The sequence below is a fragment of the Arvicanthis niloticus genome, chromosome 3 (genome assembly GCF_011762505.2).
Source record: "Arvicanthis niloticus isolate mArvNil1 chromosome 3, mArvNil1.pat.X, whole genome shotgun sequence".
Lineage (NCBI taxonomy): Eukaryota > Metazoa > Chordata > Mammalia > Rodentia > Muridae > Arvicanthis > Arvicanthis niloticus.
This window is the reverse complement of record NC_047660.1, coordinates 137,822,843-137,848,638: the sequence shown is the minus strand read 5'-3', so window position 1 is coordinate 137,848,638 and position 25,796 is coordinate 137,822,843. Positions and strand designations below refer to the sequence as shown.

The 25,796-nt window shown below is 49.8% G+C and overlaps 2 protein-coding genes across 6 annotated transcripts in view; one reads left to right on the top strand and one right to left on the bottom strand.

Annotated features, from left to right (window-relative positions):
- Positions 1-3,262: 3,262 nt before the first annotated feature.
- Positions 3,263-16,978, bottom strand: LOC117705484 (long-chain-fatty-acid--CoA ligase ACSBG2-like). 3 transcript variants are annotated; one of them, XM_034498172.2, is made up of 14 exons: positions 16,777-16,978; positions 16,064-16,375; positions 15,336-15,562; positions 11,535-11,623; positions 11,002-11,122; positions 10,119-10,199; positions 9,698-9,847; positions 9,403-9,609; positions 8,880-9,061; positions 8,551-8,784; positions 7,391-7,608; positions 7,119-7,258; positions 5,520-5,766; positions 3,263-3,526 (listed from the first exon to the last, which is right to left on the bottom strand). In XM_034498172.2, exons 2-14 carry the CDS (start codon positions 16,197-16,199, stop codon positions 3,441-3,443), a joined length of 2,118 nt encoding a protein of 705 aa, XP_034354063.1. In that variant the 5' UTR covers positions 16,200-16,375; positions 16,777-16,978; the 3' UTR covers positions 3,263-3,440. The 3 variants fall into 3 exon arrangements, with proteins under 3 accessions (XP_034354063.1, XP_076788146.1, XP_076788145.1); XM_076932030.1 differs by lacking the exons at positions 3,263-3,526; positions 5,520-5,766 and adding exons at positions 6,557-6,676; positions 6,926-6,990; XM_076932031.1 differs by lacking the exon at positions 5,520-5,766.
- Positions 16,979-18,022: 1,044 nt separating this feature from the next.
- The window catches only part of Acsbg2 (acyl-CoA synthetase bubblegum family member 2), a 37,970-nt gene continuing 30,196 nt past the window's right edge, over positions 18,023-25,796 (top strand). For 2 of the 3 annotated variants that reach the window (XR_013109587.1, XM_034498175.2), the window contains exons 1-3: positions 18,035-18,295; positions 19,670-19,770; positions 23,943-24,172. Coding sequence is in view for 2 of the 3 variants with exons in the window: in XM_034498175.2 (XP_034354066.1) it covers positions 18,267-18,295; positions 19,670-19,770; positions 23,943-24,172 (360 nt within the window). In the remaining variant the exon portion in view is untranslated. Of the gene's footprint in view, positions 18,296-19,669; positions 19,771-23,942; positions 24,173-25,796 lie in introns of all 3 variants that reach the window. The other variant, XM_076932032.1, reaches the window with a different exon arrangement.

The window sequence follows — 25,796 nt, the reverse complement described above, 5'->3', positions numbered from 1 at the left end:
GGGTGATGGATGGGCCAGCAGGAGGGTAGAAATGGGAAAGAAGGTACCCCCTGCAGGGACTCTAGAGCCCATGAGCCTCTGACAGCACTCACATTGGGCCCATTTCCCAGACCTGAGCTGCACCCAGAGGGCCACAGGTGCATGAATGACACCTGAGTGGCACACAGCCCATATCCTTGGCTACTACGCCCACAGGGCAGCCCCCTCTTGAGTTCTGTTAGAAACTGGGGGTTGGCCCAGGCACAACTCAACAGCACTGAGGCAGAAGCAGTTCATCTTATGGCTTGTCAGTAACCAGAGTCCCACTCCTGTCACTGCTAGAAAAGGGTCTGAGGTCTCAGTGCTGTTGGATCTGAACATCCGTAGTAAGCGAGCAGCCTCTGCACGGGGGCAGCCCAGGATTAGTGTTCAGCAATCAAATGGACTCTTCTGGGATTCCTTGAGTTTGACACTGCCATTATAGACCCTTCACTAACCAAGATTCTGACTGCCAGTGTCGATTGCCGCAAGCTGTTAGTGTGGCTGTTGTCAGACACTTGCTCACCTAAACTTGCTCCAGCAAAGGGATCCATGGGTGACTCAAAAATATAAATGATGGGAGACGGTTTGTTAAAATGCTACCTGGCCAGCTTGGGACAGGGCCTTCCTCCCAGAACCCACATGGAGCCAGGTGGAACATGTGCACTTCTATTGGGGCCTTTTAAGATTCTTATGTGTCTGTGTCATGTTAGGGAGCTGCTACTGGAAGTGAGACAAGGGCGTTAGATCCCCTGGAGCTACAGTCGCACTTACTCTAAGCTATGCACTGTAGGTTCTAAGGACCACACTGGGATCATGGGAGAACAGCGAGCGCTTAGCACCAGTGAGCCCTCTCTTCACCCCCAGCTGCAAGCTGCAAGCTCCAAGGCAAGGGTTTCTGGGGCTGACTGAGCCAGTGGAGTCTGACCATTTTCAGGTTCAGTGAAAGGCCCTATTGGGTGGGAGGGAGGAAAGAAAGAAAAAAGGGGGGGGGGTGATCTGAGGAGGGTTTGACCTCTTTTCCATGGGCATACATGTACACGGTTTTTATTAAAAACATGTATGCATACAAAGTTTGAATTCTCTAAATTTGTTCTACTTAGCAAAACTTATTGGCATTTTAGAACACTGAAGAATACTGTCTTTCTGTGACAAATTACTTGAGACTGGGTCATTTATAAAGAACAGAAAAGGGCCTGTGCATCTTAAAAAGTTCAGAAAGCGGGTTCCAGTCAGGCCACCGCATCAGCTTGGCTTCTTGTGAAGCCTTTATGTTCTACAAGTGGCCAAAGAGTAGGTGTGTGCATGGAGAGAGAGGACTGAGCTCTCATAACATGTTCCCATGAGGAGAACAGGAAGCAGTTCCTGAGAGCTATGCTCCCAGAATCCCAAAACTTGCCAGCGCCCACACTGAAAATAAAGGTCAGCGATGTCACTGATGGACCATGCTCAAACCACAGCCTAGTCCTCTTCACACTCACTTCCTCAGCCAAGTCATTTCTTGCTAACCCCATGGGTCATCCTTTGTTACAGAGTAGCCTTGAACTGATCTACCTCTACCTCCTGAGTGCTGGGCTGAGAAGTGTGCGCCCCCACTCTGGTCTGTGGTGCTGGGGTTGGGACCCAGGGCATACTAGATGAGTGTCCTACCTACTGAGCTGCAGGGCAGCCCTTAGCACTTACTAAGTTGACTCCCATGAAGGTGATGGGGTCATTGAGGGATTATCAATAGTATTCTCATGAGAACCTGATTAGTTCCCTAGAGACCACCACCTCCTCCAGCCTCAGCATACTCTTCCTCATGTGTGTTCTTGCCAGTGTCAATGACATTAGGATAACCAGGCAACTTGGCCAAAATGGGCCATGTTATTTGAGTTAGCTATGATAACCTCTCCTTGAACTATTACCAGCCTCAATTGTATAGCAGCAGCATGAACCGATAGTCTTGTCTCACACACAGAAGTCTCCCTGCTTGATGCTGGTTCCAGTAGTGGTTTCTGGTCTGGCCAGTCAGGGTTGTCTGTATCCACCTATTATACGCTCCCATTGTCTCTGTCTCCTGGTAGATACAAGGACTGTCCATATTCAGCCTTTTCTTATCTTGAGGATAGAAGTGGCTTCCAAGCTATGCACAGGTCAGACTTGGAGCCAGAAATCAAATCTGTGCACTTGCTTTGTTGGTCACAACGTCCTGGGTAACTGTGCATGAGTATTCTCCCGGATAGGTACCCATGACAGACCAAGGATGTCAGCTGACTTAGTCAAGGAGCTTGCCGGAGTGGGGAACTTGGAGCTCACCCCAATATGAGTGCTCCAAGGCTGTGTCCCTGGAGGTCCCTGCATGACTCCTGGCCTGCAACCTCCTTCCCCTGGCAATCATGACTGTGTATATGACGTGTGGACAGGGCCTCAGAAAACTTATTTCTTCCAGAACCTTCCAAGTGTCATTTCCTACATTTTAATGAACCTTACAGGAGGGCTCCAGGACACACTAGGGGATGCACTCCATTTCCCCTGTTGTAAATTCTATGCGCCATCTGCCCCACTGACAGGATGTCACTGGGCCAAGTTCCTTTCCAGCCCCATCAGAACTTATACAGCTGTGTCCCCAGGGCTACCCTATTGAATGCACTCTGGAATGCATGAAGAGTTCAGGATCATTGCTGTAAGTGTCGAGAGCTAGGGTGAGGGTTGGGTCTCCCAGCTGGTTCTGATTAAGACAGCATGAGATCTGAGTCTACCCACTAAACTCCATGCACAGGTGCTGTCAGGTCCCTTTGTGTGCCTCAAGGCTTTGAGCTGGGAGTATCTGTACTGTCTCTAAAGAACACTGTAGGTCTCAGGAATTCCTCAACTTTGCATTAGTGTACCTGGGCCAGAGACATGGTTCAGTAATTAAAAGTGCTTGCTGCTCTTACAGAGGGCCCAATTTCAGTTCCCAGCATCCACATGGCAGCTCACAACCCTCTATAACTCCAGTTCCAGGACATCCAGTGCCCGCTTCTGGAGTCCAAGAACACATGTACTCACATATGCATGCACACACACAGAGTGGGAAGCTGGGTTGTAGCTGAGAACTTTCTTAGTCTAAGGACCTGGCATCTGTGTCTGCAGATACCTGTAGAGTGCTGTGCTGTGTCTTGGGCCTCTGGCCACTTCTCGCCTGTCACAACAGCCACATGTCCCCAGATGTCATCTAGTAGAGTCCCTTGACAAAATTACCTCTGGATGAGAGCCACCACTTGAGTGAACACATTTAATTTCTTTACAATTCAAATACCAACTCTGGAGTGTGGGATATGCCTTTCCACACAGGACCCTCACAGAGAATCCTCCCTTTATTGTAGAAATTGTCCTCCAGTAAGCAGGATGGAGGAGATGAAGTGCTAGCACTTGAACGAAGATTGGGGTGCATAGGGTTTCTAGGAGGTCGAAGTCTCATAGAGTTTCTGGATTTCCTCCTGGTATATCTTGACAACAGTGGACCTGTTCATCTTGCTCATGGGTCCTGTGATGGAAGCAAGGTTGTGGTGGGCCTCCCTGCAACCCTCCCCAGGAGTCTCCACTTAGAAGCCTGAGCCAAGTTTTCAAGAGTGCTTGTAAAGGGTGCATGGGAGCTGGGGCAGGAGAGAGAACTGGGAAGTAGAAGCCAAGAATTCTCTCCTGAAGTCCCCGGGGGCAGTGGTTAAAATAAAGGTGTAAAGTTGCCACCCCATCGACCTGGAGTCAACAGCCTCAGGCCAGTCAAGTCCAGAATCCTCCCAACATTCAGATGCTGCCTCCGCACCCCCAAAAGTCAGGAATTGCATCTGAAGTTGGCCCATCTTCCATTTGGGAGGAAAGATAAGGGACTGGGCTCAGGACACTGTGTTTTATTCAAGTAAGGCTTGGATGTGGGAGGTGTTTTCAAAGTTTTATTTTGTGTCTTTGTGTGTGTGCTCATGGATGCATGCATGCATGCATGCGTGCGGGTATGTGTGCTTGCAGTGCCCTTGGAGGCCAGAAGAGGGCTCCAGAGTTAGCAGGTGGTTGTGAGCTGCCCAGTGTGGGTGCTGGGAACTGAACCTGGATCTTCAAGAGCAGCAAGTGCTTTTAACCTCTGAGCCATCTATGATTCCAGGGCTGACCCTTCCTTCCTCCCCCTCTCCCCCTCTTTTCCCCTCCCCCTCCCTCTCCCCCTGTCCCTCTCTCATGTGTTTGCCAAGTCGGAAGAGAGGAGTCAGATGTCCTACTCCATCTCTCTTTACTGTCCCTATTCTTTCAGTACAGGGTCTTTCACTCAACCTTGAACTAAGCTGGTTAGCAGCAGGCCCCAGGGACCCTTCTGTCTCCGCCCTCAGCACTAGTAGGAGAGGCCTGCAGCTCCACATCTAGCCTTTTAGGTGAGCTCCTGTGGTCCTTATGCACAGCCTTCACAGCTACTGAATATCTCCTGAGCTCCATTTGTGTGTGTGTGTGTGTGTGTGTGTGTGTGTGTGTGTGTGTGTGTGTGTGTTTTGGTTTTTTTCTCCCTGAAGCAGGCTTTCACCATGTAGACCAGGCTATCCTGGAATTCACTATGTAGAACAAGCTTGCCTCAGACTCACAGAGATCCAATTGTTTCTGCCTTTCACATTCTGGGATTAATTTTTTTTTTAACAGTATCTTTCATTTTCCTGGTACTGGTCAAGTAGGCTAGGCTGACAGTCCAGGTATCACAGGGAATTCTCAACCTCCTCAGCAATGGAATTACAAGCACACTGGGGGCCAGTTGGCTCAATGCCTTTAATCCCATTGCTCAGGAGGCAGAGACAGGTGGATCTCTGAGTTCAAGGCCAGCCTGGTCTACAGAGTGAGTTCCAGGACAGCCAGGGCTACCCAGAGAAAACCTGTGTTGAAAAAAAAAAAAAAAAACAAACAAACAACAAAAAAGTGTATTGCACCTGGAGAGATGGCTCAGCAGTTAGAGCACTGACTGCTTCCACAGAGGGCCTGGGTTCAGTTCCCGGCATGTGGCTGCTCACAACCTGGAACTCCAGTCCCAGGGGGCTGATGCCCTCTTCTGGCCTCTGTTGGCACTGGACATACATGTTCAACTTTCATACATGCAGACAGTCATGAGCATAAATATAAAATAAACCTTTAAAAACAGCCACCTGTATGCCTCTGGTTTGTGTGTTTGTTTGTTCTGGGAGGGTTGATTGTTTGCTTTGTTTTTAACATGGGTTCTGGGAATCAAACTCAGCTCTCCAGCTTGTGCAGTCAGCATCCTTACAAACTTAAGCCATCTCCCCATCCCCAGGTTTATGAGACAAGGGTCATCTTCTCTCTGTACCCTGGACAGTCTTTGATCCTCCTGCCTTAGACTTCTGGGTGCTCAACTGAAAGGCATGCACCTGTTTTCAATGCGTTTTGAAAACAACAGCTAAATATCAGCTAAAGCTACATGAAGCCAGACCCTTCCCATACACAGTTGAAGCCTGGGGCTGAGGGTTGATGGTCCACCCGTACCCATCACTCACCAAGCTCCCCGCCGTCCACAGAGAAATCGTTGTCTAGAATGACCCACTTAATGATCTTGGCGCCCACTGAGGGTGCCTCCGAATTCACATCCTGGATGCCCTGGTTAATGAACTCTGTGACCAAAGGGTCACGATCATATAGGACATCTGACAACCAGGTGGACTGGCTTCGAAGCTTCCGACAGCAAGCCACGGCCTCACTGGTCAGGTTACCCCGAGCCTCTCCAGTCTCTGGGTTTATCTGACACTGTGGAGAGGGACAGAGTTCATGTTTTGTGAGCACCCCTTTAGGGGGCCGTACCCATGGCATAGGAGCTCCAGACTATAGGTATCAGTGCATCAGAAAGCCTTGCTGGTCCCACAAGTAAGGGGCAGAGCCAGCCTGCAGCTCAGTGATCACGCAAGCCCTGCAAAGCACACATCTTGGAGTTCATTCTCCCCTTCAACCATGTGAGTCTTGGGGATCCTCTCAGGTTGTCGGGCTTACAGCAAGCAACCCTTACCCACTGAACCATCTCTCAAGCCAGATCTCTTAGCTCCCCAAAGCCCATCTTCTCAACCAGACTGTGGTTGATGTCCTCCACTTGGTACCTTGATGCCAATGGGCCTGTGTCCACACTGTGAGGGACACTGTCTACAAGGGAAATTCTAGGTCCTTCTATGCTGCTAGACACTCTGCATCCCTCCACAGAAGCAACAAGTGGAGCTGGGGTGCACTCCCACATAAAAGCTGCCTCAGGACACACTTATTCCATGTCAATGGATCTAGAGTCACCATAAACACACACCCCTGGGGATGCCTGGGTTTCCAGAGAGGCTTAACTGAGATGAAAAATGCCACAAGCAGGGCTGGTGAGTTGGTTCAGTGGCTGAAACTTGAGGGAATGAGTTTCATCCCTGGAACCATGTACAGGGTGGGAGGAGAGAGCCCACTCCACAAGACTGTCCTCTGACCTCCACACTGGTGCTGTGTACATGAACACAGATGATAATGATGATGATGATGATGATGATGATAATAAACTTAAACCAGGCATGGTGGTGTATGCCTTTAATCCCAGCACTTCTGAGGCAGAGGTAGATGGATTTCTGTGAGTTTGAGGCCAGCAAGTTCTACAGAGTGAGTTCCAGGACAGCCAGGGCTTCATAGAGAGACCCTGTCTCACAAGAACAAAAATGACTTCCTTAAATTGCTTTGAAACTTTATATGTGTAAGGGTCTGTGTATATATGTTCATGTGTACACAATGTATGGAGGTCAGAGGTCAGCCCTCCTCAAATGCTGTTCCTCTGGCACTGTCTATCTTTGTAATTCAAGTCAGGGTCTCTCACAGGCTACTCCCCAGCGCTAGGGATTATAAAGTGTGCTCCATCATGCCCAGGTTTACACATGGAACCCAGACTTACGTCCTCATGGTTGTAATAGCAAGTGCTTTATCCATGGGACGTCTTTCCTGGCCCTTAAATTGCTTCTGATTAGGTATTTAGTCACAGTGAAAAAAAAAAAAAAAAAAAAGCTACTAAAACGGTGACTTAAGTGACTCCCATCCAGTCCAGCCCACCCTCCTTCTGGACTGCCAGAGCCTTGCTCCATGGGTACCTTCAATGTGAGGAGGGCGCACAAGTACGGGGCGTCCTGGCCCACCAACATGGCATAGCGCACAATGGGGATTCGTGTTCTCACCCGCTCCTCGATGGGAAAAGGGTTGACCATTTCCCCTGAGCTCAGCTTGATTAAATCTGAAGCAACAAAGAGAGGCGTCTGTCTCTGAAAAGCCACATCAAGCGGCTTATAGGGACCAGGGTGGGGCACAGCCCCAGACATCCCCTATCCAAGGAGGTGGAGCGAGCCATGTGCTGTGCGTTCCTCACCGTTAGTGTTCCCCATGAAATAGAGGAACTTGTCGAAATCCATGAAGCCCAGGTCGTTCGTGTGGAGCCAGCCGTGGATGTCCACCTTCGTTTCTGTGCTCTGCTTGTCTCTTAGGTACCCCATGAATACATGGCGGCCCCAGATAGACAAGTTCCCGACTCCATTCTGGTTGTCCTTTTCCACCTTTGTGTGAGTTTGGGGAAGCGCCTTCCCAGAGCTGTGGGCACGGAAGGGCGCCATAACGGGGCTGGCATGCTCCCCCATCAGAGCACCGTACCCCTTGGGCTTCCACCTCTCTCCCCATCCCTTCACTGTCTCTCAGTTAGAACAAGGCAGTACAGAAAAAACATGAAATAATTCAGGTTAAGGCCCCAAAGTGCAGTCAGGAGAGATTAACACATTCACACTGCCTACTCCGGGTAAGGCTTGGGTCAGTATGATTGGCTAGAGGCAGCCAAAACCACCAATTAGAATGCATTTGCAGTTTTAGGATTCAGCCCAAAGCTGGGTGTGATGGCACGTGTCTGTCATTGCAGTGTTTGTGGAGCTGAAGCAAGGGGATTGCTGTGAGTTTAAGGCTAACTGTAGTTACACAGGGAGAGCCTGTCTCATAAAATAAAATGCAACAAAGCTGGGCAGGGACTCACGCCTTTTATCCCAGGGTTCAGGAAGCAGAGGCAGACAGTTCTCTGTAAGTTTGAGGTCAGCCTGGTCTACAGAGGGAGTTCCAGGATAGCCAGGGATACACAGAGAAACCTGGTCTCAGAAAAAAAACAAAAAAAACAAAAAACAAAACAAAAAAACAAAAAACAACCCACTCCCCCCTAAACCCCACCCCCACCCCACACACAGGTACAGGTGATACTGGCCTTCAAAACTGGCCCCAATCATAGAAGCAGCGAGCCCCATCTGTCAGTCTGTTGCCAGGCTCACTCTCTGAGGGAGGCTGTCCACGATGTATGGACATCCAAAACGTGCTTGGTACTTATAGAGGCCAACCTCTGTCACTACCCCAGCCCCGCACCACAGAAACAGTCCAAATGAAGAAAGCCACGCCCACGAGGCTTAGCAGTCGCCTTGCTTTACAGTGGCCTGAATCCAGGGGATCCCTGGATTGGGTTGCTGTCCCGAGGGAAGACAGAGGCCCGTCCAGACCCACCTCAGAAAACGGTAAGCCTGGAGGTTGGACACAGTGTGCAGTCCCGAGCACTCCGACAAGCCGTAACACTCCATGATAGGCATGTTCATGCTGAGGAAGAAATCCAGCGTGCCGCTTGGCAGCCCCATGCCCACGTTTAGAAACTGCTGGCAATGGTTGAGACCCAGGAACTTCCGTGCAGGCTCGAAGGTCAATCTCTTGGCCAGGCCAAAGCACAGTGGCTGGTGGATCTCCCTTTAGAAGCAGAGCCATGGAAGAAGCGGGTGTGACCGCTGCTCCCAGGTCTCATCTGCCATGCAACCTGCGCCCAGGTCCAGCGCCTGCCTCACCCCATCATCCGCCTCTTGTTGGTGTGGAGGCCCATACGCATGGCCCAGCGGTCAATCCTCCTGCGGAAGGCGGTGGAGTCCAGGTGTTTGGTCTTCAGACTGTCCAGCATGCGGTCCCACACCCACGGGATGCCACAGAACGTGGTGGGCTGGACCTCGCGGAGCAGCTCCATGAGAAAGCCCTGAATGGGACGGGATGGGGTGCTGGGGGACCCCCCATGCACACCAGGGACACGAGGCGGGAAGCTTCAGCGGGAGGAGGTGGGGACCAGGATGGGACCGAGGACAGCTCAGGTTGAAGGCAGAGACAAGCCAGCAGAGGTGCCTTCTCTGAGTTGGAGGAGAACCACAAAGGCCAGATGGAGGGAGCATGCAGCATTCTTGCCCTTACACTTCTCACTTCGACCCTGTACCCCTCTCCCCACAGCAGGGAGCAGAGTGACCATTCCACTTCATCCCCCACTCCCACCCCTGTCTTTGCTGCCCACCTAAGGCCACTGTCTCTCTTACCCACAGCGCTCACCGTGCCAGGGGTTCGTGGTAGCCCACTCCACTTCCCTGACTCTAGCGAGGGGAAATAGACTGTCCCAGCCACAGAGATTGCCACCCAAACGTCCAAGAGCTGTATTCTAGGGAAGCAGAGTGGCAGATAGCTCACAAGGACCTCTTGACCTTGAGGTGGACACTTGTACCCAAGGCTTTGGACGGTGGCTGCTGTAGTCCACGTGATCTGAAAGGCACCTTCCTAAGTCAGGTCTAGGTTCTTCATTCCCAAAGCGACCAGGCTGGGACAGCCCCTCAGAGACGCCATGACTCACGTTGTCATGACTAAGCATTATAGCCTTTGGGATCCCTGAAGTGCTCTGGTTGTATACCAAAGCACAGCACTGATTGGGCTTCTGGGTGTCAATGATTTGGTCTAGTTTTTCATCCGAGATGCTGTCCGCGAGGTCCAGGAACCCTTTCCACTGCAGAAAGGCTGGTTAGTGGGCATTGGAGAGTAGAAGCTACCCCAGATACCCTCCCAGCCCACCCACCTCAGCTTTAACGGTACACTGGAATATTTTTTCAGTCATGAAAAGGAAAGGCATTTGATGCATGCTCCAAAATGGAGGAACTCCGAGAATATGATGCCAGGCACCCAAGAGTCAGACTTTGGGCTTTCTGGACTCTCACCCTGCACCAGGCCTCCAGGCCTGTGGCCGGCTGTCCTGCCCTTACTCTCCTGTTTGGACATACCGAATATAGATTTGGTTGCACTTTCTGGATATCTTCTCTGTATTGTATGATGGCCTTGAGATGTTTCAAGTAGCCCTGGATCTGCAGGACACCATGGGGACAGTATAGGCAAAGGTAAGGGCCCCTAGACCAGGGATTGCTGCACACACAAAAGGAAGGACACTCAATGCTCTTCTTTGTTTTCATGACTGGAGAGATGGGGTCTCCTGTAGCCCAAGCTGGACTCAAACTCACTAAATAGTTGAAGATGCCCTTGAACTCCTGGCAGGTCTTACTGCCGTATACTGTTTTGTGGTGCCAGGGATGGGTGAGTGCTCTGCCCACTGAGCTCAGCCCCTGTGTGTTAGTCTCATGTGTATGTGCCTGCATATCTGTATATACACTCTGGAGACTAGAAGACAGCATCAGGTGCCTTGGAACTGGAGTTACAGGTGGTCGTTAGCCACCATGTGGGTGCTGGGAACCCTACCTGGGCCCTCTGTAAGAACAGCAAGGAAAACACTGCAAGTGCTCTTCAGCCCCTGCCCCAGTGTTTTACTGTGTGAAAATACATGATTATTCCATTGTAAACCATTTGATTTCAACTTCATAGTGTGGAGCCTCATGCATGCCAGGCAGGTGCACTTCACTGCTAAGACGCACACCTCCATTTCTTACCATTCATTTCTATTTTTATTTCATTTCTGACGTGTGTGTGTGTGCACACATGCATGTGCTTACAGGTGCTCACAAAAGCTTGGCATTGGTGCCTTCCTCTGTTGCTCTCCACCCACACCGTTTTTTAAAATTTAGTACTAATACTGTGTGTGTAATGCAGGCATGGGTATCCCAGACCCTCACGGACTGAGAGCATCTCAGATCTACAGACCCCAGAGCATCTTACCTGGTTAACCTTCTGCAGCTGTCTGTCATTATCCACCACGAAGACGTCCATTTCTGAGGTCTCAGCGATGACTTGGCAGGCTTTGGGAGAGTTGCTGCTCAGGATGCCCACAGAGATGCCTCTGGAAGAAAAATTCAGGAGACCTTCCAGGGAAGGCTGTGGGGAACTGTGGGGTTCTTGGGAGTCTTCATGCCCTGTCGAAAGGTGGGGCTCAGGGGAAACTCCTTCAAAGCTCCTCCAAATGTTCTACATGTGCGTAGGGAGGGCTCAGTGCTAGGGTATGGACAGAGATAGGAAGTATCCCTAAAGGAAGGGGCAATAAATGTTGGGCTCTACAGGATGTATATGAGTTTGATGAGGAGAGAGAATGTCTGGAAGAGAGAAACGGGCATGAGAAAGACTGGATAATTAACAAACCCCTTTAAACACTGAACTGTAGCCATGTGAGCTCCCTGAACTCAAAAGAACCCGCCTAGCTTTCAAAGAGGCAAGACCCCAAGACACTCAGAGGACAAGCCAGGTGTCTCCCTTACCCTGCCATGATTGCTCCAATGCTGGCAATCACCCACTCCGAGGAGTTGATACCCATGATACCTACACCATGGAAGCGTTCCAGGCCCACCTGAGGAAGGAGAAACTTTTGTGAGACCCAGGAGACCTCACCCTGACCTCATAAGAGTCTTCAGCTGAGAAGCTAAGTCCCTCTGGACTGTTTGTCCTCCAGACACAGGCGCCACGTAGTGAGAATGCTGAGAGGGCACTGCCACCACATGCTTCTGTTATCTGTACATCTGTGTGCCTGTTACCCAGCACATGCTGTTAATCACCAGCCACCTGCCCACGCACCCTCACACTCATTTGTGCCCTCCCACTCATACATCTACCCACCCACCCATCCATCCATCCATCCATCCACCCATCCATCCATCCACCCACCCATCCATCCACCCACCCACCCACCCATCCATCCATCCACCCACCCATCCATCCATCCACCCACTCATCCATCCATCCACCCACTCATCCATCCATCCACCCACTCATCCATCCATCCACCCACTCATCCATCTACTCATCCATCCATCCACTCATCCACCCACTCATTCATCCATCCACTCATCCATCCATCCACTCATCCACTCATCCATCCATCCACCCACTCATCCATCCACCCACTCATCCACCCACTCATCCATCCATCCACTCATCCATCCACCCACTCATCCACCCACTCATCCATCCATCCACTCATCCATCCACCCACTCATCCATCCATCCACCCACTCATCCATCCATCCACCCACTCATCCATCCACCCACTCATCCATACATCCACCCACTCATCCACCCACTCATCCATCCATCCACTCATCCATCCACCCACTCATCCATCCATTTATCCATCTACTCACCCACCCAACTACCCACCCTCCATGCATCCACCTATCCATTTGTGACCCATCTTCAATGTTACCCCAACACACTAGGCTTGCATCCTTTGCACAGAATGTGTCCTCTAGCCCAGGTGCCTTGCATGGTGTGTGCCCCTGGCTTGGTGTATTCCTCTCTAGATTTTCTGATATCTTCTTCTCCCACTTAGCTGAGATTTTGCTGTCTGTGAACCCTCCTTGGCCAACATACTTTAAAAGTTCACCTCCTTCCTCTGATTCTTTCTCCTCCCCATCTTCAGTGTGCTCTGGATCACTGACCTTGACCTTATTAGGCTGACTGGCAAGTCACTTCAGGTTTCTTTTATCCCTTCCCTAATCTGAAGGATGGGGCTTTAAAAAATTCATTTATTCAACAAACACCAGAGGTTGGAACAGTAGCTTCTAATGGAATCAACCAACTAACAAACATGCCTTCATGACACCAGGTAGCCAGAAAGACAGCCAAGATAAATGGGGCCGGGAGGCTGCCTTGGTAAAGCACCTGCCATGCAGCAGTTATGACCTGAGTCCCAATTCTGCTGGGGAAGCATAAGGAGGACCCCTTAAACACATGCAATTGGGTGCACAGCCAATTAGCGAGCTCCCAGTCAGCAGGATGATGCCATACACATGTGCTCATCCCCTACCCACAAGGACACACCACTCAGAGCAGAACCAACAACTCATGCCTGTCCTCAAAGGCAGCCTGTGGGCTGGGTCCTACCATCTTCAGCATGTGTGTGTTTTATAGTAAATGTATTATACAAAGGGGCTGGAGAGAGGCCTCAGCTGCTAAGAACAGGTATTCTCTTGTGGAAGACCAAACTTTGGTTCCCAGCACTGCATCTGGCAGCTCACCCATCTATAACTCCAGGTCCAGGGGACCCAACAATCTCTTCTGAGCTCCATGCACACACACACACACATAATTAAAAATAAACAGTAGACTGTTTTTGTTTTTTTTTGAGACAAGGTCTCACTCTGTAGACCAGGCTGACCTCGAAGTCACAGATCCGCCTGCCTCTGCCTCTTGAGTGCTGGGATTAAAGGCGTGCGCCATCACATCTGGCCACATTTTTAAAAATTAGTAAAAGATAAAGACCTTATAAAGTTAGTATATAAATACATTAGATATAATTTTCAGTATTCTATGCACACATACTTATGAGCCATACAGCCTACATTATACATGTAATACATTTGGCACTGTTTAATATTTTCATGTGTATGTAGTATACATTAAATACATGTATACTTTTGGTTTTAAATTTACTTTGTGTAGGTAGATGTTTTGCCTCCGTGTGTCTGTGCACCATGTGCATGACGGGTACCCACAGAGGTTAAAAAGGGGCATGGGGTCCCCTGGAACTGGAGTTACAGATAACGCTACTGACAACACATGGATGCTGGGAATTGAACCCTGGTCCTCTGTAAGAGCAGCTGGTGCTCTAACCACTGTGCCACATCTTCAGCCCCCATTTGTATATGTTGCATATAGAAAGCATACATTATATGTGGGGAGCTGACAGAAGGAGGCTATCATCCTTGCAGCCATCTTGAGCCATATACCCTGATAAGAGACTTGATTACAATAGCCTGCAACAGCTGACCACACTCTGATAACATCTTGCTTTAGATACCCAGGATCTTCCCTTGGGTGTGTGAGACTTAAAGGTGTGTGACTTAAGGGTGTGACTTAGAGGTCAGATTTAGAGACAAGCCAGGCGGTGGTGGTGCACGCCTTTAATCCCAGCACTTGGGAGGCAGAGGCAGGCGGATTTCTGAGTTCGAGGCCAGCCTGGTCTACAGAGTGAGTTCCAGGACAGCCAGGGCTATACAGAGAAACCCTGTCTTGAAAAACCAAAAAAAAAAAAAAAAAAAAAAAAATTTAGAGACAAGACCTAAGGGCATGATTAAAGGCGTGACTTAGAGGCGTGGCTTAGAAGTGAGACATATAAAAGGCGAGAGGCAGACAGGAGAGTTCAGAACAACTTGGAGTAACAGAGAATCAGACACTTCAGAGAGACACTAGGATCAGAGAATCAGACACTTCAGAGAGTACAACTTGGAGTAGGAATTAGGCATTGAGGAAGAAGACTTAGGTATTAATTAGACATTAGGCACTTAGGACTTGGAAGAAGAAACTTGGAACTTGGAGGCACTAGGGACTAGGAACTAGGGACTAGGAACTGAAGACTTGGGACTTGGAGAGAAGAAGAGAGACTGAAGAATAAATGAGATTGAATCACACTGTCTGGTCTCCATTCCTCGTGTCCGTCCTCACTCTCTCTCTTCCTGAACCCCGACCCGTGGACCGAAGCTGCTTGGGGCAGTGCAGGCTCTAACAGTTTAGCCCCCAAGGCTTTTGGCAGTGTGGGTTCAAACATTGACAGAACGGTCTGAGACATTTTGGCCCCCAAATGTGGGGTAGTGCAGTTCTCAACATTTTTGACACCCAACGTGGGGTAGCCTGGGCCGCGACAATTATACATGCAAAACATGTGTGAAAGCTTCCATATTTATGGATATGCACACTCTAGATTTTAATATGTATATGAATATATACAACAGTGGGTATACCTGATACAGCTCTGTATGGTTATGCACATACAAGATTAAAAGACACAAAATATGTGTAACACAAAAATAAAACTATCCTCCGTGTCTAAGTACACACACATTAACGCACGTTTGATATGCAAAATGAATCTTGTACATAGGGAAACTGAGGCAGAGTGGTAAATTATTCACTTGACTAATGGTGGTATGACGACACTCTTGGTGTGGATGAGGAGCCTGAAGTGGAGCGCAAACTTGGTCCATAACACACAGCAGCGCTGGAGGGGCACGCATGCGCAGGAGAGAGATGTGCCACACTTGTACTTGCTTGCACAGGAGCCGTACCTTGAGGAAGGCCTTGGCAGCACGCCGGCACGCCTCGTAGTACTCAATGTAGGTGAGCACCTGCCAGCTCTTCTTGCACTTGGAGCCAATCGCCAGGTAGTGCGAGTACTTTGTGGCTGCGCTCATGATCAAGTCAGGAACTGTGACCGGAGGCTCGTCCTCTAATGGGTTCTTGCCCATGCGCAACTGCACCTGGCCTTCCCGCTTAGATGTCCAGTAGCTGGTACCTGTGGTGGGGTCAGAGGTCACTCCATTTGTTGGGACAAGAGATGAGGTCCTCGGGAGGAGAGTGTTACTCTCCCCAGAACAATCACTTCCCCCACGAAGACTGAAGGAAGAACAAGGAGTCATTGACACTGACCCCAGGTGGATGGAGGTCAGAGGTCACTCTCTCCAAGAGAATGGGACAAAGGACAGGGATGATGGTCACTGTTCCTTGACCCACAGAGGAAAGGAGGACATGGAGTCATGGCTATGTTCCCAGGTGGACAAGGCCTTGATGGTTGGTCACATGATCACCCCAGCAAGGGTCACATGGCCACAGGTATCACCCTTACCCTGGTACTTGAGCCCTCTCCACAGGACTTCAACCCTCACTGGCCACCTACCCCAGTAAACCAGTGCAGCTCTACTACCCGGTCCCAGGAAGTGTGCCCGGACTGAAGAGATGATTCCCTAGGGCCCCTGCTGCCAACCCCCATCCTCTCCCTGCACCCAGGGGCTCCCACCTGGAGCCACTTTCTCGAAGTTTTCTGCTTGTGCTTTCTTCGATAACGTGCTGTGGATTTTGTTTCTCAAGATAGTTTTTGTTTTCATGAGAGGCTTGATGGTCCCAGCGTCACCTTGTTCTTTAGGGTCAGTCATCCCCGCGACACGGACCCAGCACACAGGTATTCACACACAGGTACAGGGGGCAGAGGACCAGGTGTACACAGTGGGGTGTCTGCCTCCTCAAAGGGTAGAGTGGATGGTGATGGAGTTGGCCAGGGAAAGACAGGAACCTCACAGACCAAAGGGGAAGGGGGTGCCAGGAGTGGGTGCTGGCAAAAGAGACAAAACAAGCTGGGTGTTAGTGGGGACATTTCCCATGTGTGGCGTGTGTACAGATGTGTGGAAGCTAAACACAGGTAGTCAGCACAATCTTCTTCCTCATCCAGATTCCTTCTTTTGAGGCCTGTCTGGCAATGGCTGTCCACACCCCTTCCCTCCCAAACCCATAGCCTGCTGGTTGGCTAAGCTGGCTGTCAGTGAGCACTAGGGGCTCCTGTTACACATGTGTGCCGCCACACCCAGCTTTTTTGTGGGAGGGGGGACTGAACTCAGGTCCTCCAGTGTGTGTGTGCTGTGTGAACTCAAGGGTAGCCTGGGCTACATGAGACTCTGGAGAGGCGAGTAGAAAGGAGAGGAGAGGGAAGGAGAAAAAAAATAGGGTTTCCAGTACCTTCCTTGCCTACTGGACTGATGCCAGGCGTTTCCTGAGAGAGGTCGGGGCAGATGTGGTCTTCAGCCCTCTCTCCCCACCATAGGCTGTCACTTTATCAATTGGTATGGCAGTGGTGACTCTCCTGTCCAGCTCTGCACCACCTCCCACTGCAGTCACAGAGGGACAAGCAGCCCCAGGCTGAATATCCTCCAGAACATTCTTTTCTACAGTTCAAGTGCAGCTGTTGTGACATCACTGTGTTCCGTGAGCCAGGGCCAAGATGGCAATGTGACCCAAGGCCCCCTTCTGAAATAAGGGACTTGGGGCTGTCATAGCCGTATCCACACAGTAGTCATGATTAGCTCATGCTCACAGACAGATGAGGGAGTGAGGGTGTGGGCACTCCAGGAGGACATTCTGATAGAATACCCACACCAACTGGAGAAACCATGATGATACTGTCCATAAAATATGCCAGACAATGGCATACCCCAGGGTCCCACTTGCAGGCCCCAGAGCAAGTCATAGAGACAGGAAGTGAATGGTGGAGACCTGGGAGGGGATGGGAGTGAGCACTGAACTGGGGCAGAGCTTCAGATTGGGGAGACAGAAGACTCTAGAACTGGATTGGATGGTGATAATGGTTTCACAGTGTGAATGCATGTTTTGTTTGAGACAGTGTCTCACAGACATAGTCTGGGCTACATTTGTACTCCAAGGTTGACCTTGAATTTTTGGTCCTCTTGCCTCCACTGTCCCCAGTGTTGGTTTGACAGTCATGTGCCACCATGCCATTCAAGTGATGCTTGGGATGGGACCGCAGACCTTGTGCATACTATTTGAGTACTACCCACTAGGCTACAGCCCCAGACCCTGATGGTAGCTTTTGACATGTTTTTTGGTTTTGAGACTCCCCATAGGTTCTTGAATGGCCCTGTCTGGTTTTATTTTTATTTCTAACCAGTGTAATGCACAGCGCTCAGCACTGGAGCTGTAAACACTGTACAAGCACATACAAATATCTGAATGAATGAAAGAATGAATGAAGAAATGAATGAATGATTGGTTGGGTGATGGATGAGTAGGTACACTGGTGAGTGACTGAAAGATCCATGTATGAATGAATGAATGAATGAATGAGGGAATGAATGAATTGGCAGACGACAGGTGAAGGAAGCCCATGATCCCCTTTCCCTGGGAGCACTTTTCTCCTGGGGTTGAGTGTAGGGGAGGATGGCCAGTGATGTCATAAGGGATGTCCTGAGCAGAAGGTTCCAGAAGCTTGAATTATGGAGTTGTGTTGGGCGGGAACCCATCTACCTTCCTCTCTCCATCCACTACCACCATCACCCTGGCTAGACTGAGGGGTGACCAGAGCAAGAAGGGACAGCACGCACGCGCGCACACACACACACACACACACACACACACACACACACACACACACACGGGCTTCTGGGACAACTCACCACTGACCATCTCTATGGAAGGAGAAACTTGCTGACCAGATGTCTCCATCTGTGAAAGGTGACACTTGGTAAGGTTCCCAAGAGGATCCCTGCGTGGGGTACATGACCATGACGGAACAGAGTCCATGTTTAGGGAAGGCCAAAGTTTAGTCTTTCCCTAAGGAGGCAAGATTGCCTTGAACTGATTCTCCTGTGCTTGCCGCACTAAATGTTAGGGTGTGGACTCAGGTTCCTAGAATCTAAAACTGAACACGATAAAAGCTGAATGCTGAGAGGCCCGCCTGCAACACCAGCCCCTGCAGCCCCTGTGGTGCTCAGTGTTGAACATTGACGCCCTTTGGCACTGTGGCAACGTGCATTGTTTTGGTGTCTGTCAGGTCCCACAATGTCTGCTGCAAAGGATGTCTGAAGTCCACTTTGTGTACTTGCAGCCGACTTTGGCTGCCACCCTCAGGCACTGTTCACCTTGTATTTTGAGGCACTATCTCCCACAGATCAAGGAGCTTGCTGAGTGGGTCAGATGGCTACCCAGGAACTCCGGCAATCTCCCTTGTCTCCGCCTCTCTAGAGCTGGGGACACAGATGCACACCAGCACACCTGGGGTTTTACACGTCAGGCTGGGGATTCAAACTCTGGTCCGTGTGCTTGTAGAGCTCACACTTACCTATGGAGCCATCTCCCAAGCTCTTGAGTTTGAGCTGTGTTGTGTTGTTTTGTTTGTTCTGTGACAGGGTCTCACCGTGTAGCCCTGGCTTACCTGGAACTCTGTAGCTGTGGCGGCCTTCAACTCACAGTGCTCCACCTGCCTCTTCCTCTCAGGTGCTGGATTAGAGAATTGCACCACCACATCCAGCTTGTTTACGATCTTTGTGGAATATTAAAATGTTTTGATGTTTTTTTTTTTTTTTTTGAGAGCGGGTCCTACATTGCTCAGCCACCCTCGACTCTGTGATCACAAGCCCTCCAGCAAGCTGTGGTGACACACACCCTGTGCCTAGCCACACGTTTAAAAATTACCTTATTGTTATTGTGTGTATTTGTGCCTCTGTGTGTGGTCATAGGACAACTTGGGGTGGTTAGTTCTCCCCTCCCATGTACATCCTAGTGATTGAACACAGGTCAGCAGGATTGACAGTGAGTGCCTTCACCTATGAGCTGGCTGGACCAATAATAATCTTGAACAAAAAGAAGAGAGAGGAGGGATGGAAGGAGCAGAGGCGGAGAGGAGGGAGGGTGGAGAACTGTTAGAACCTCACCACTGGATACCCCCTAACTTAGAAATGCACCATTCTCTGGCATACAATCATCTTTCCAGTCATCAGGCATGACTAAGCAACCCCAAGGTCTAGGCAGACATTACCAGTGGATTGGAAGTTGGCACCTCTGCGGTTCTTGCCAAACTTCTGTTTCCTTCATCGGTTCATCATCTGTGGCCCTGCAGCACTGTGACAAATGCTTCTTGTGAACCTGCAAAGGCTGGACCACCAATGACTCAAGAGAAGAAGGCAGAAGACCTTGAGAGAGGAGTGGACACCACCCCAGGTTAGTGACTGCCAGAGAGCACCACACAGAGAGGGTGAATGGTTCCTCCCAAGGGGCCACTCAGCCATCTCAGCTTGAACGCACCTGACCTCCGGGGCTGTGACATACTTCCTGGTTGGGTATGAAGTCGCAAGTGGTCTGCAGTTTGGGGTCTGATCACTTAGGTCACAAGTGACAACTGGGGGCCAAGGGGTGCAGCACAGGTCATTTGCTGTCTGGGAAGCACATTTGCATGTTACCTAGTTTCTGGTGTTATGGTAGACTGTCCTGACAAAAGTGACTTCTGGGAAGGGTTTATCAGCTCCCATTCCATGTCAGTACCCACTGTGGCAGGGAGTCAAAGCAGAAGTTTGAGGCAGCCAGTCACATCTTTGAGCAGAGAAGATGCACACACTCCAATACTCGTGAACACACCAGCACTTGGCTCCTCTGCCCTCTACACAGCTCCTCACTGAGACTCTTCCAGGTGACTCTAAATTGTGTCATTTGTCAAAGCCACACAAATGCTTTTTTCAAAAGACTTTATGGGGCTAGAGAGATGGCTCGGTGGTGCACACATACACTCAGACACTCACACACAGATGTATGTGCACACATGCACACATTCACACAGATATACAAACACAGATACAGATATACATTCATACTGTTGGTTGTGTGGCACGTTTCCTGGGAAAACCTGAACAAATATCTATCCACCCTTATTGTGTGACAAGAAAGACTTCCTGGTGAGATGCAGCACCCATGTCCACTCTCCTGAGGTAGAGAAAACACAGCAGACCAAAGCATGGACAGCACCAATCCAGTGTGGTGCCGTGAGTTTTATTGGGGTCACTGACAGGCATATGAGTGAGGGGTCACATACTGGAGCAGAAATGACTCCGAGACAGCTGCATCACCAAGGCACGAGTGACAGCTCAGAAAGCTGGGGACCTGATGCTCACCACACAGCCTGCAGGCAGGGTGACAAACTGGAGAGCATCCTTTGCAGGCATCTTTGCATCTCTGAGTGTATCTCAGCAGTCCTGACAGCTTCTATATACTTGGGGAGTGTCTTAGTCAGGGTTTCTACTGCTGTGATAAACACATGATCAAAAGCAACTTGGGGAGGAAACAGTTTATTTAATCGTACAGCTCACAGTCCATCATCCAGGGAAGTCAGGGCAGGAACTCATGCAGAGGCCATGGAGGGTGCTGCTTACTGACTCACTCCACACATCTTGTTCAGCTGGCTTTATTCCATGCAAGACCCACTGGCCTAGAGATGGCACCACATCCAATTGACTGGGCCTCTCATGTCAATTATCAGTCTATAAAATACATGACAGACTTGCTTACATGCCAATCTGATGGAGGCATTTTCTCAGTCTAGGTTTGTATCAACTTGACAAAAACCAACCAGCACCCAGAGAAAGGAGCTGGTGAATCTAGTCACTTTTCAGGGACTTCCTGAAGGTTCTGAATTGCTTACTTTCTAAGCTTATGAGTATTCTCTGCATGATGGAGTGTTTTTCATCTCAGAGGAAGGTTCTATCCCACATACACATACACACTCACACGTTGACACCATTTGTAGGCCCCTCCTCTCAAGACTCTCAAGTTCATGTTGGTGCTGTAGCTGAGGTCTCCCTTCTGTCCTCCTCCATGACGAAATGCAATTTAAGGAACAGGCTTTTTTGGCTTGTGATTCAGAAGGGTAAGCGTCCACATGGTGAGGGACATGACAGCAAGCAGCAGCCATAGCAGCAGGAACTGGAAGCCCAAAGCTCATGTCTGGGACCACAGGCAGCAAGCAGAGAGCAAAGTAGAAGTACTATGGGGCTTCTTAATCCTAAAGCCAGCCTCCATGCTTCTTGCAGAAAGGCTGCACCTAACCAAGTATCCAAATATAGGAGCCTTTGGGGGCCAGTCTCCTTCAGACCACCCGGAAGTCAGGACAGGAACTCAAACAGGGCAGGAACCTAGAGCCAGGAGCTGGTGCAGAGGCCATGGAGGAATGGTGCTTACTGGCTTGCTCTCATGGCTGGCTCAGCCTGCTTTCTTATAGAAGCCAGGGCCGTAGACCAAGGGATGGCTCCACCCGCAGTGGGCTGGGCCCTCCTGTATTAATCACTAATTAAGAAAATGTCCCCAGGCTTGCCTACAGTTAGATCTTATGGAGGTATTTTCTCAACTGAGGCTGGCTCCTCTCTCTGAGGATTCTAACTTTTGTCAAGCACCCCACCATACAGCCTGGCCTCAGCATCTCTCTGAAGCCACAGAAGAATCCACGATTCCTCCACTCTGCCCATCTAAAGCCAGCTTGGGACGGGCTTACCGGCTTGAACCACAAGAAGCAGCACTGGCTTCCCAGGAGCACTGAAGCCCAGTGCACCCTCAGGAACTGAGAGCTTAGCTGGGTGGGGTTTTGCCCCGAGGATCTTCCCCATACGCATGCCAGCACAGGCCTCTGCAGGGAGCTGATCACTAATCTTATCAGTCCTGGCACCAGCCCTGCAAACTGCAACAGAGTTTATGGGCTCTTTCTCTCTTCACACTGTACATTTTGAAATCCTTTCTGCCTCTGTTGAAATTTTTCACTGTAGTCCTACATAAGAGCGGTCACCATAACTACAAGACAGAGCCAACATCATGCGTAAAACCTCCTGCAACAATGAACTAGTCCATTACAGTTTTATTTTTAAAGTTGATTATTTTATTTTATGTGTGTAGGTGCTTAGCTTGCGTGTGTGTGTGCACACACCACGTGTTTCAGTTTAGTCCAAGGTCCCTGCTAGAGACAGGCTGCAGGAAGTCTGTCCCGGGGTGGGCTTTGAGATGGGAACCCAATTGCTGGAGCAATGAGAACAGGAGGTCTCAGCACATGGACGCAGCTGGGTTCTAAGAGCTCACTGTGTGAGAGCTGCCCTGCTGTGAACTTTCCTTTAGTAAAACAAAACAAAACAAACAACACTCCCTAGGCCCTCTCCCCAGACACCACAATCAATGAAATTCTCAAGGTGCTTTAGAGCAAGCAGTTCTCAGCCTGTGGGCTGCAGCCCCTTTGCGGGTTGCGTGACCCTGTCACAGGGATCACAGATCAGCTATCCCACATGTCACATATGATTCATAACAGTAGAATCAAAGCTACGAAGTGGCAACAAAAATAAATTTACAGTTGGGGGGGGGGGTCCCCAGAGCATGCACAGCTGTATTAAAGGGTCGCAGTATTAGAATGGTTGAGAACCACCTAGGTTTAGAAGGAACTAACCATAGTTAAACCACAGGGCACTGATGTCCCAGGATCCTGTTGTCTGAACCTTTTCTCAGTTTTTGTTTATTGTTTTGATCTCCCATTATGAGATGATGTCTCATTTAGCCCAGGCTAGTCTTGAACTCACTATGTAGCTAAAGATGACCTCAAACTCCATTGTGTGTGTGTGTGTGTGTGTGTGTGTGCCCACATGTGTGTGGAGGCCAGGAGGCCTTGCTGGTGGTCTTTCTGAGCCACTCCCATTTATCTGAGGTTGTGGATACGGGCCTGCCCACTCCTGGATTCCTTAACCAGGGTGCATTAGGACCTGCATTCATGTTTGCACAGGAAGCACTGACGGACAGAACTTGTTCCTTGCCCCAGCCCTAAACTTTGGAGTTCCTGAGCACTGAGCTGACAAACAGGTGCCACCATGCCTGGCTCCTCTTTTAAAAAAAATAATTACATTACAGTATTTGTTTGTTTTGAGGGTGGGGCACGCCTCAGTGCCTATGTAGAGGTCAGAGGGCAACTTTCAGAAGCTGGTTCTCTCCTTCCCCTGTGTGCTTTCCAGGGCTTGCGCTCAGGTCAGCAGCTTGGTGAGGAGCCCTTCTGCCCCCGAGCACTTCAGCCCCTTCCTCCATTTGAACAAAAATCTCCAGGGCGCCGGAGATGCCACTCAGTGGTGAAGAACTCTTGCTCTGCCTTCTTCTGGTCTCAGGGGGCACTGCAGGTGCACAGTGCACAGACACATTTAGTGCACAGACACAAACACTCATATACAGCAATAAATAAATATAAAAACGCTTTGAAAATACGTTTCAAAGGGAATATGGGAGGGCTGAGGCCGTGGCTCAGCTAGAGAGCATTGCCCAGTGTATAGAGCGCCCCTCCCTCCCTGTTCCACTACCGCACCGCTACTTACCCACGCCTCTTCCAGCTTTCCCCAGGCTGTGGAGCACTCACTGTGATGGAGAGGTGCTCCTGAGGCTGTCCAAACATGGGCCAGGCCATGAGACCCCGATGACCATCCCCGAGCTGTTTCAGGAATCTGTTGAACGATTCGGCGCTTACCCAGCCCTCGCCTCGAAGAACGGCAAAAAGTGGGACACGCTGACATTCAGCCAGTACTATGAAGTGTGTCGGAAGGTAGCCAGATCTCTGATGAAGGTGAGCAGTTCCTCTCCCACTTAGCCATTCAGAAGCAGTGTTCCACAGAGCTTGGTGGGGGAGACTCTGGGGCTGCAGCATACAGGGAGCTGAGACAGGATATAAGTTCAAGCCAGCCTTGGGTACAAGGTGAGACAGTGTTCATTCAGAGAATGAACAAAAAAGGAGTGAAGATGGGATGGGCTAGGTCCCAGTGGCCAGCATGGTCTCCTGGAAGCACAAAATCCTGGGTTCCATTCCTATATAAAACTAGGTGTGATGGTACACACCTGTCATCCTTTCTCAGGAGGCGAAGGCAAGAGGGCCAGGAGTTCAAAGCCAGCCTTGGCATCACAGTGAGCCAGAGTCCAGCCTGGGCTACATAAGACACAGTTTTAGTTACTTTTCTATTGTTGTGAGGAGACATCATGACCAAGGAAACTTATAAAAGAAAAATTTATATATAATTTTTGTATAGATAACTTTTATATAGAGATATAAAAAATTTTATATAAAAGAAAATTTTAATTGGGAGTGGCCTACAGTTTAACAGGTTTAGTCCATTATCCTCATGGTGGGAGCATGGTGCTGTAGCAGAGGCTGAGAGCTGACATCTGAAAGCCAGCCAGAGACAGAGAGCAAGACTGGGCCAGCCAGAGACAGAGAGCAAGACTGGGCCAGCCAGAGACAGAGAGCAAGACTGGGCATTGGATGAAATTTTTTTTAAGCAAATTCTTTTTTTAAAGATTTATTTATTTATTTTATGTATATGAGTACATTGTCGCTGTCTTCAGACACACCAGAAGAGGGTGTCAGATCCCATTACAGATGGTTGTGAGCCACAATGTGGTTGCTGGGAATTGAACTCAGGACCTCTGGAAGCACAGTGCTCTTAACCTCTGAGCCATCTCTCCAGCCCTTGGGTGAAATTTTGAATCCTCAAAACCCACCCCTGTGACACACATCCTCCAACAAGGCCACACCCCCCCAATTCTTCCCAAACAGTTCCACCAACTGGAAACCAAGCATTCAAGCATGCAAGCTTGTGGGGGCTGCTCTCATCCAACACCACATTCTACTCGTCCCCAGCCCCCATAGGCTTGGGGTCATATCATAAGGCAAAAATGCATTCAGCCCAACTTCAGAAGGCCACATTGTTATGAAATATAATGCAGCACTGTAGGAGTATACCTGGCAGGTGTCCCCCTGAGAAATCACACTATGATACAGACCTGATTTAAGGGAAGTTTACTGTGGGGGAGGGAGGGTGGAGGTGAGCAGGACCTGGAAAAGGGCTAGATGCAGAGAAAGTGGGGACAGAGAAGTGCAGAAAGAGAGGTTGGCCAGGAACATGTGGGAACTGAGAGAAAGAGAGAGAATGAGAAGGGAGAGTAAGAAGGAGGAGGGAGGAAGAGGAAAGGGATGGAGTGGGGAACAGGTAGTAATGGCTGCTGCTAATGACATAAGCTGTTGCTAGGTCACTGTTGGGAGGAGCCTAGCAGAACTGTCTGTAAGGCAATACACAGTCTATTATAGTCTCAGCCCTCTTTCAAAGTGTCTTCTGACTCAAGGTAATCTCTTAACTGTAAAAGCAAAACTCGGAGCACATGTGTTTAGCCTGCAATGACACAGAACATACATTACC